The 11,889-nt window shown below is 41.6% G+C and overlaps 1 protein-coding gene across 1 annotated transcript; it reads left to right on the forward strand.

Annotated features, from left to right (window-relative positions):
• The first annotated feature begins 5,922 nt into the window (after nucleotides 1-5,922).
• On the forward strand, nucleotides 5,923-10,341 carry LOC137261727 (uncharacterized). Its single transcript, XM_067799511.1, has 2 exons — nucleotides 5,923-5,952; nucleotides 7,278-10,341. The coding sequence occupies exon 2, from the start codon at nucleotides 7,280-7,282 to the stop codon at nucleotides 7,799-7,801; it is 522 nt and encodes a 173-aa protein (XP_067655612.1). The 5' UTR covers nucleotides 5,923-5,952; nucleotides 7,278-7,279; the 3' UTR covers nucleotides 7,802-10,341.
• Nucleotides 10,342-11,889: the final 1,548 nt, after the last annotated feature.

The following is an 11,889-nucleotide window of genomic DNA, read 5'->3' on the forward strand; positions in this document are numbered from 1 at the left end:
GTACTAACAAATACACTTCAAAGTTCTGAATCCTGTGGGGAAATTTCATGCTGCTTTACAACCAACAAACTGTCTGTTTCAAGGTCTAACAAAGTCACACGAACCAAATCCCCCACCATCGCCCTAAAATCAGCAATCCTATATAATACTTTTTACAGTCAGTGATGAGCTTGTTTGATTACAGTACCCAGTGTAAGGGATTGCACAATACCCTTACACCTCGCCATACGTTCACGTGTCATTGGCATGCACTTGACACAAGAGGCACAGCTTAAATGGGAGTTCAGTCCAGGAAGTCGCATGTCAGTAAAGTAAGCAATGACGCATACTTGGGGTACAACCATATAAAATTCTGAAATACCTTGCATTATTAGCAAATGACTAATCCTATTTACTGGAGCTTTTTGTTTCATTGTGCTTGGCAGTAGTAACTCGTAGGTCAAAATGAGAGCGAAAGAGTGTAGTTTGACGCCGAATTTAGCAATAACCAAGCCATACCTCGGCAGGGGACACCACAATGGCCTTCGTACGTAGGAATCGAACGCGGGTCATCGCGTGACGACAGAACACTTTATGTACGAGGCTCCGAAGTGTACAGTTTCACGTCTAGTGTTAGTAGGTGATATATAGAGGATACTAAACGACCTTCCGTGTAATACCATTTTTATTAAATGAGTTAATGATTTGGTATCAGACGAGCGAAAGTTTTACGCCGCACTTAGCAATATTCCAATTATATGACGGTGGTCTGTAAATATTCGAGTCTGGACAAGACAATCCAGTGATCAACAACATGAGCATCGATCTGCGCAATTGGGAACCGATGCCATGTGTCAACCAAGTCAGCGAGCCTGACCACCCGATCCCGTTAGTCGCCTCCTACGACAAGCATAGTCATCTTTTATGGCAAGCATGGGTTGCTGAAGACCTATTCTTCCCCAGGCCCTTCACAGGTCTATTTATGTAGTAGGAAAACCGTAGGTAACTTTTCAAACGGTTTATCCCGGGTACCGTACTTCCAAAGTGTATTGACATTCCACAATTTAGGGAGTTCCATGAGGATGGTAATTATAACAACATAGCTGCTGAGGAGGAGTCAGGATGGAAGTGGAACGGATTGTGGCGGGATCTGAACGAGAAAGAAACGTTATTTTTTCACCTTTTGACTCTGGCGACTGTATGCTAATACGTCACACAACTTCTGCATGATCCCCCCAAAATACTTTGTAATGAAAGTAAGGTCCGGCCGTAGAGATGGCGTATTTAACAAAGTATAATGCTATGTACGATATACGTGTGTATAATTATTACCTTAATTAATAGTTGCTTTCAAAAAATGTTTATTTAATACTGTATAACACACTGAACGTCACATAAAAGTTACCTTAGAAAGGATGACTATTAGTCGGATGAAAATCATTTGGTTTCAACTGATCATGTGAGTCGGGTTTATACCGCTTCTAACACTACTCTAGCAATACCATAGCGGAAGTCACCAAAAATGAGCTTCAAACAGTTTACCCACGTGAGGAATGAGAACCCGCCTTTGGCATCAGAGGCAAGTCAAAACATTGACCAGTCTCATTTCCTGTTTACTGGGTTCTATTGCGCAGATTAGTGCAATAACCAGTCCATTTTAGACTAACTCATTTAATTGGATACATAAATATTAATCAGTATGATTTGATATATCTAAGCACTTGTATATTGCAACCCCACGCTCCTTCTTGTCCTCACAAACACGAAAATGTAAAATATCATTTTTTATGAAACAAGGATTTGGAATTCAGTGTAACCAGAGATGTTTGTGAGGTTTACTTCCACGGGAGAAAATTCGGATCGGGTGAAAAGTTGGTAACTGTCTGAATAGTTTGATGAAACGCATGTTTCGGTATGTACCCGCCGTCAGTCAAACCGTGGAGTATACAATGAAATCCCATGTAGGCAAGGCGAACTTAATCCAAAAGAATCAATAGAATGTCAAAATTTTGTAATACGCTTAAAACGAATCGCTCATGTGTTCTTATACAGACGCACGCGCTTCTATCAAATGAGTAAGATCTTGCTTCTGTGGTTAGTCCAATAAACACCATGAGTGTAGTTTCCATTGTTTTTCAACATTTAACACGAAAGAAAACTGATGTGAAATCTGTGACGGTTCAGGCTAACACGTTCAGGTTTATGCTAACACGTTCAGGCACATGGTTCTGATGCTGCCAGAAATCCCCACAGCGGATATTGCCGCTATTTGCCCCAAACCCGGATGTGTACAGCAAGGTGAAACCGATACTACATCGGACCCTGACCTCTTGAAGCGTATTGTATCGTAGCGAAATGAGTCATCATTCAGTTAAACGGAAGACATCAAGCTTAAACATTGTTTCAAATGGTCAAGGGGTGTTGCACAAGTTAGGGGCAGAATAAATGAACCATACACGCAAGGCTATACAGTTAAAAAACAACAATCTAAACCTGCATAAGCACAAGACTCACTAAGGACAAACTACGCCCATATATAACACTAGATCAAATACAGACCATCTAAACACAGAGATCAACACAAGACCTAATACAGACCATCTACACCTAGAGATCAACACAAGACCTAATACAGACATCTACACCTAGAGATCAACTCAAGACCTAAATCAGACCATCTACACCTAGAGATCAACTCAATACCTAACACAGACCATCTACACCTAGAGATCAACTCAAGACCTAAATCAGACCATCTACACCTAGAGATCAACACAAGACCTAATGCAGACCATCTACACCTAGAGATCAACACAAGACCTAATACGGGCCATCTACACCTAGAGATCAACACAAGACCTAATACGGGCCATCTACACCTAGAGATCAACTCAAGACCTAATACAGACATCTACACCTAGAGATCAACTCAAGACCTAAATCAGACCATCTACACCTAGAGATCAACACAAGACCTAACACAGACCATCTACACCTAGAGATCAACTCAAGACCTAACACAGACATCTACACCTAGAGATCAACACAAGACCTAAATCAGACCATCTACACCTAGAGATCAACTCAAGACCTAAATCAGACCATCTACACCTAGAGATCAACTCAATACCTAACACAGACCATCTACACCTAGAGATCAACTCAAGACCTAACACAGACCATCTACACCTAGAGATCAACACAAGACCTAATGCAGACCATCTACACCTAGAGATCAACACAAGACCTAATACGGGCCATCTACACCTAGAGATCAACACAAGACCTAATACGGGCCATCTACACCTAGACATCAACACAAGACCTAATACAGACATCTACACCTAGAGATCAACTCAAGACCTAAATCAGACCATCTACACCTAGAGATCAACTCAAGACCTAACACAGACCATCTACACCTAGAGATCAACACAAGACCTAATACGGGCCATCTACACCTAGAGATCAACTCAAGACCTAAATCAGACCATCTACACCTAGAGATCAACACAAGACCTAATATAGACATCTACACCTAGAGATCAACACAAGACCAAATACCGACCATCTACACCTAGAGATCAACACAAGACCTAATACAGACCATCTACACCTAGAGATCAACACAAGACCTAATACAGACCATCTACACCTAGAGATCAACACAAGACCTAATACAGACCATCTACACCTAGAGATCAACCCAAGACCTAAATCAGACCATCTACACCTAGAGATCAACTCAATACCTAACACAGACCATCTACACCTAGAGATCAACTCAAGACCTAACACAGACCATCTACACCTAGAGATCAACACAAGACCTAATGCAGACCATCTACACCTAGAGATCAACACAAGACCTAATACGGGCCATCTACACCTAGAGATCAACACAAGACCTAATACGGGCCATCTACACCTAGAGATCAACTCAAGACCTAATACAGACATCTACACCTAGAGATCAACTCAAGACCTAAATCAGACCATCTACACCTAGAGATCAACACAAGACCTAATATAGACATCTACACCTAGAGATCAACACAAGACCAAATACAGACCATCTACACCTAGAGATCAACTCAAGACCTAAATCAGACCATCTACACCTAGAGATCAACACAAGACCTAATATAGACATCTACACCTAGAGATCAACACAAGACCTAAATCAGACCATCTACACCTAGAGATCAACTCAATACCTAACACAGACCATCTACACCTAGAGATCAACTCAAGACCTAACACAGACCATCTACACCTAGAGATCAACACAAGAGCTAATGCAGACCATCTACACATAGAGATCAACACAAGACCTAATACAGACCATCTACACCTAGAGATCAACACAAGACCTAATACAGACCATCTACACCTAGAGATCAACACAAGACCTAATACAGACCATCTACACCTAGAGATCAACACAAGACCTAATACGGGCCATCAACGTAAAGAGGCGAAAACAAAACCTGACACATACCATATATGCATAGGGATGAATACAAGACCTGAAGAAGATCGTTTACACCTTGATATCTAGAAAAGGCCTAATACAGACCGTCTACACATAGAGATCAACACAGGACCTAATTCAGGCGACCCGTGAAGGTCCTGGGGTCGAATAGGCCTTCAGCAACCCATGCTTGCCACAAAAGGCGACTATGCTTGTCGTAAGAAGCGACTAACGGGATCGAGTGGTCAGGCTCGTTGACTTGTTTAACACACGTCATCGGTTCCCAATTGCGCAGATCGATGCTCATGTTGTTGATCACTGGATTGTCTGGTCCAGACTCGATTATTTACAGACCGCCGCCCTATAGCTGGAATATTGCTGAGTGCGGTATAAAACTAAACTCTCTCACTCACCTAATTCAGGCCATCTAAACATGGAGATCAACACACGACCTAATACAGATCACCTGCACCTACAGCTCAACACAAGACAAACAGATGTCACCCCCAGAAATGAAGAAAACCTGTTTTGCACGTGCCATTTTACAAACAGTTCTAAATCCCAGATAAGGGTTGTCGTTTTGCATCAGGGAGTTTGAGAAAGATACAAATGAATAGCAACATAAAATATGAAGTTACAAAAAAACGCAAAAAGAGATAAATATGTGCTTAAAATAATTAAATGAATAAGATGACAACTGGACATTCAACATTTGTTTAAAATTTTCAAATGAGGTACAAAAGACGTTCGAGATAGTTTATTCTTGGTTACTGGCACTGTGTAGGAGCGGACAGAAGGTAAACGTTTATACACTTGATTTATAAAATGTGTTGGGTCATGCATGATTTTTTCAGACGTTGCAAGTACTTGCCGCTCACTGAGTAGGAAAAGAATATCGAAAGAGACCCTGTTTAGTTTCAAGCTGTAGTTACAATTTTGGTAATTTTTTATTTGTTTTTGACTGAAAGAGAGCAGAACCAGCAATGACAAAAAATGAGTATAATCTGAATAAAAGTGGCATAAAACAACATCACAACATCGTCATGAAGGATTTACGATTTGATGTCTAACAGAACGAAGGCATACGGTTAGATACAGAGCAACATTTATTGGACTATGACAGGTGCCATCAGATGGTGCTGCACGATGTTCTCGTCACGTGAACAAGTGAAAGTGAAGTCGATAAGAAATGACAATAACATTCACACCCTGAAACTAGAACTTCCGTTCAACTTGCGCAAGAGTTGATTTTCTAATCCCAATACTACTATTGTTAATAAAAAAAGGGTTAAGTACCAATATAGAATATTCACAGAAATACCACAATAAAAGACTATCTCCCTTCGCCCACACACGTAAACGTCGAGGGGAACCAAGGTTTCTAAAATTAGCCACGGGGAAAACCCGGATGTGTTTGCCCGTCTGTGCACATGTATATATATGAGTTAAAAATGGCATATATCAGTTCATGTCCAGTGCCAGCATTGACACAAATACAGGTATGTCATACGTTTTTAGTGCAATATATATTTATAGTAAATATAATATATTTAAAGTAAATTCCACTTGCCACTCGTCATATGGTGTACCATTGGTAAGCAATTGAAGATGCAATTAATTGCCAGCTACCCATTTTTATACTCCATGGTTATCCTCCAGGTTAGAACTGATAATCAGGAGCTACAGGGACGGCAAACGTGATCAGGTGCTCCGACACGCCGAGTAGGTTGATGCATGTCTTGTTATAAACTGGGGTGTAGTCTAATGGTGAAAGCGCCCACTCGTAGCGCTGAAGACCTGGGTTTGATTTCCCACCTGGTACAATGTCTGAAGTCCATTTCCTGATTTCCCAGCCGTTATATTATTGGAATATTGCTAAAACCACACTCATTCACTCTTACACAAGACCGATGCTCATGATGTCAGTGTTTACAGACCGCTGTGAGTTGGTGAAATATTACCCAGTGCAGCGGTAAACAACAAACAAGGTGATTAACAAGTTGCTTGGTTTTAGCAGGTCACGGCTGAGAATGACCATCACGGTCAGCAACAATTGTCTGTTGATTGCCACTGAGACAACAGTATCTGTTTGTTGAATGCGTCTCCTTTTCAAGATGTCGACAGAATTATTTGTACTAATCCACAAGGTTTATATATCGTCTTTGATTATCAGCTGAATAGATATCAAAAGAAATAAGGCATCTTACATCATATAATGCGTCGCGCTCCTGGGCGCCCAAACCAGTCAGTTTGGTAACAATTACTTGATTCCAGGGTGTATGATGCTATTCACACTCAACTTTTATACTGACTGGGTAACACGCCATCACAGACCACCGCTATTCACTGTAACCATTGTGTTCTTCAAAGCTTCATTTGGATCGTCTAACTTTCTTTGTGAAACAATGGACAGTAGCCGAGTAAATGTTTCTGTAACTAGCTTGAACTTCAGATACAAAATACTATTTTCTTCAATAAGGGATGTTTGTATGTTTGTTGCTGTACGTCGCCTTCGGCAATATTCCTGTCATACGGCAGCGGTCTGTAAATAGTCGATTCTGAACCAGACCATCCAGTGATCAACATCATAAGCATTAATCTACACAACTGGAATATGATGACATGTGTCAACAGAGGCAACCTGATACCAGTAGTCGTCTCTTATGACAAACAAGGGTTCCTCTAATCCGGAGGTCAAGGTGCATCACAGTTTTAGCTCTAAGGACATCTTTCGACAAATATTGAAATGCCGAGGTTGAGCAATATTATTGCCCAAACAGGTGTTAAAAGCAATTAATTCAATGCTCTTTTTTCCCCCTCACAGACATGAACTCGATCGGACTGTTTGTTGGCTTACTCCTGTGGATCTCAGCAGGGTGCAACGCCAGCATCAACAGCTCCAACACTCCTCCAATACCTGAGGCTATCATCCAGCACTGGAGTATCTACAACCGACCCGCTTACCGATCTGCATTCGCCAAGTACATACCAATATACAATGGAACGGGAGGCAACACGGCAGATGCAGAAAAAAGACCAAACTGCAAAGAAATGAGACGGAACTTCACCACAGAAGCCGGGAACCTCTGCCCCGCCTACTTCAGGCTGGACGTCGACGACACGCGCCTGCCCAGGGTGATCTACCAAGCCGAGTGCTCCTGTCGGAATTGTATGTACGCCCGCCGTCTCAGTGGGAACAAACGCCGAACCAAAAAGAAGTTCCGATGCGAGAAGGTGTATTCTTACGACTTTGTCCTTCGTCAGAGATGCAAGGTAAACTCCTGCGGTTATCAGCTGTTCCTGGAGCCTGTAGCTGTCGCCTGCAGCTGCAACATGGTCAAGTCGTAACAGCGCCCTCTACATGCATGTGATGGTGCGGAAGCAGAACCATCACGCTATGATATCAAACTGATCAATGAAACCGGTCATTTAAATTTTGTTTTTGTTTCGACAGGGGCGGTAGGGAAGCCAAGTCTTCTTGCACTGGGAACGAGGGAGTAGCCTAATGGTTTAAGCGTTAGCTCGTCACGCCGAAGGTCGGGGTCCGATTCTGCATATGGGTACAATGTGTGAAGCCCATTTCCGGTTTCCTCTGTTTAGATATTGCTGGAATATTGCTAAAAGCGATGGTAAACCATACACACTCACTCACAGCCACTTTACTTTCATCTGACAAATATGGCGGACATGTTCGAGATAAATTTCGCCACTGTGAACTTTTGAACTTTTTGTAACAGAAAAATGAGGGCTATTTGACTAAAAACCATTGTGGTTAACTGCATTGGGTGTAACATTCCACTTATCCGTAAACCAATGTTTATCGCAATACCAGACGTCGCGTCAAAGTTGAATTTGATAAACCTACACCAATGACATATGTTGACTAACGCGTGAAGTATTTGCACTGCAATGTATTTCCTGGCAGGGCCCCCGTGATATTTTCGACCAGGGTGTTTAAAAGGTGCCCCTTGCGCTAAGATGTTTGATACTGTGGTGTTCTAACCTATACTTATGACAAATACAGAGTATATAATATAATGGCTTTGAAAAACAAGTGGATTGTAGACATAACTAACTAGTTTATGTGGACTTACGACTGCCGTAACTTTGAGATGCAGTGCGGATCCCCGTTTTGACATGTCCTACTTGTCTTTTCCTTGCGAAAACACATTCATTTGCTCCCCCACCCCTGATCCGATTCGATCCGAATCTTACGACACCAGTTATTCATAACTGGATGTATTCCTGGTAGTTACCGTATTTCGGTCTCTGACTCACATCACATGCTCCCTGACGACCTCGGACTGTCCATGGCAACGTGTGACCGGTATACTCGCTGTCACACGGCTTGGGTGAATGCCCAAGTTTGAGAACTGGCCTTTTTCTGAGTGTGCTTTCCATATATCCTGTTGCACTAATCTGCTTTTAATGTCTCCTTTGTATTGTTCAGATGGATTCATAAAAAATCGATATTGTGTCACCGTCTGAGTCAGCACTGGGGTGTCTGGACATGACACGGTTGTTTACATGTAGTTTTTGCATGGCAGGCACACTGCTGTAAGTTCAATGTACTTTTTGATCAGGTGTTGAATTTAGAGAAGATGTCACTGTTTCTAGTAAAGATATGCGATTATGTACGGTTCAGATATTTGTTACAAAGATCTTTTTATCCATTGTGACCCATGGGTGACGCTTATTTGAAAAAAAAACCCAAACGGCGTTAATGTCAGTAGTATAAGTAATAGCGGTTCTAAATCGTTACTTATACTACTGTTTCCTTACCCATTCTGGCTTTCGCGGTGAATCGGCTTGAATTGACAAGTGGCTGCAGCGGCAATTGGTATTTTTCAAATGTGACTTTCCCGGGCAGATACCGGAATGCCTCTCAAGGACGTTACCGGAGTTTCTGTTCCTGAGAACCCAGAGAGGGTATTTCGAGGAGGCTTCATTTTGCACATACTTTTAGTTCAGTGATATTTTGGCCCCTCTTTTAATAATGTGTTTAACTGATCGGGGTTTTTTTAACCACAAGAATGAGACGGAAATAAAAACTATTGAATAAATCATATACTTCAAGTGCTGTCAAATCGAAAATGTAAATTATCGCACAATCATGAAATTTTGAGTCGACGAGTTGGGTTGAATGGGGCTTTACGTCACATCGGTTTTATTCAAGCCATAAAGAGACGAAATCAAATTTGAATTTATTTCCGTTCTGTGTCCATGGTCCAAAAAAGTTTTGTTTCAAAAACGTATATTTTCATTTCGTTACGAATCCAAGAAGTAATGCAAGATCTCACATTGAAATTGAAAAATGTATGTGGTTGCCGAGTTACCTGTCCATGACGTGTGCGTGCTTTCCTGTTGTGTGCCAACTGACTCGGGTGCTTTCTTTCAACCAGTTCTAGGCATCTGTCGTGGTGCACTAATAATTCTTAATATTTGCACGAACTTCAGCCATACTGTCATTTCCAGAATGTCCAGATTTTTATATTTGTTGTAACACATTCTTGTAAAACGTCTTAGAACGGCACAGTAATACTGGAAAACACAATATGGAATTTGTAATCTAAACTGACAGATGAATCGTTGTAATCCTGTCATGGGCGTTGTTTGATGTGTGGATATAAATGAACTGTACACGCTCTTCTGGTAAATATCTGATTGTCATGTCTGCACTCGTGATACTTTATGTGAAGATGGGGCTAAACTTAGAATAGACTTAAGAAATTCCGAAAACGCCATACTTGTCTACTGTAATGAGCACTGTTCAGTATATTCATATGGCGCTGCGTTTGTTTCAATCTTCAGCATTCCTGTATCTTTCCTATGCACTATGTCTCTGTGTTGTTCGCGTGTCTCCTCCAATAAACCAAAATGCTTGAACGCATGTCTGTGTTGATTGTATTCACTTACTGGTATACAGAATGGTTACACACGTTTAATACCTTGGCTGAAACATCTTTTAGTCTCATTTACATACTGCTGACTGTGTCTGATTTAGTCACACAACAATACGTTAAATACGTCAGCAATGTTTCAGACTTAGTCAGCAATCAGATTAAAAGATATTTCAGCCAAGGTATCCAGTGTACACATACGGTGTACATGACATAACGTCCAAGTAAGCAATACTTCAAATACCTCAAACATGATGAGCAATACATCAGACTCAGCTAGCAATAATCCAAACATTATAAAGCGATATTTCAGACATAACTAACAAGCAGCACTGCAGACTTATAACAGTCTAAGTAAACTTGGCCTCAGTAGTTTTCGTTACAGTCCACCACAGAGTCTAACAAACCCTCATAGAAGGTCGCGTCTGGTAACCTTTGAGCGACCTATGACCGTCCAATCAATAGTAAGACGGTTAAATACACTCAGCCAATTAGACAAAAGCTACTACTTAGGGATCGGAGGGATATTCAGGTCACCGACAAAGATCTCTCCGCAACCAAAATCCGCATATAACAGTTTTTTTACCTGCACTATGTGCGCTTTGGGGTTTCTGTGGACATGGTTACCACTAGGTAATATTTCCACAACATCACATCCTTGAATATTGCTAAAAACACCATTTTCAGCGACTGTTTACTCACCGCTGTCATGGTTGTAGCGTGCGCCGTGTGCATCGCCCGGAAGCGATCGTACGCCAAATAGCATTCGGAATCGTTCGGGTACGAACTTTTGCGAGATAAAAAGTTCAAAAGGTGTGTGCGAATGTCCACTTTCGCGATTTGGTAAGCTGTGTTCTGACTGGTCAGTCCCATAGGTTACATGACGCGACCTACCATAAGGTTTTGTTAGACTCAGTAGTCATGGTAGTGGAGTATAAGGAAAAGAACTGAGACTAAGTTTACTTAGACTGGACTTATAAAGCAGACTTAGTAAGCAATACTTCAGTCAAAGTAAGTAATGCTTCCACAAAATAAGCAATCATGCGGAATATTTCTGAAAGAGTAACTTTTGGAAGGGGCAGGGAGTGTGTGGAGAGAGAGAGGGCGAGCGAGAGAGTGAGATACTCGCGTACATAATGTTTACATCACGTGAAGCGTGACACTCAAGTCCCATGGCACGAGAACCATTATCATCATTCAGTTCCTTGCTTCCAATAGGACTTTTTCAAGATATAATCGTGGTAAAGCGTGTTTTGGGTATTATTTACTTGGTGTTTGCAGGGGTATAATCACATTTACAGCCCAGCCTGCTGATACTACAGCAGGTAGGGCAGAGGTATTGTAGTTGGTATGGACTTGCTAGACTTGTCTTCCTCCAGCGGCAATCTCCAGTTGGCTACCGGAGATGCATTTGGTATCGTTGGAAAGCTTGGAATCTTCAGTTTTCCAGATCCATCCATTGATGCCAGACTTGAGAGAATCAGGGAACTTGTCATCTTGGGGCGTTTTCATACATGGTAACCATTTAAGATATAA

This window comes from Haliotis asinina, chromosome 14 (assembly GCF_037392515.1).
Source record: "Haliotis asinina isolate JCU_RB_2024 chromosome 14, JCU_Hal_asi_v2, whole genome shotgun sequence".
Taxonomy (NCBI): Eukaryota; Metazoa; Mollusca; class Gastropoda; order Lepetellida; family Haliotidae; genus Haliotis; species Haliotis asinina.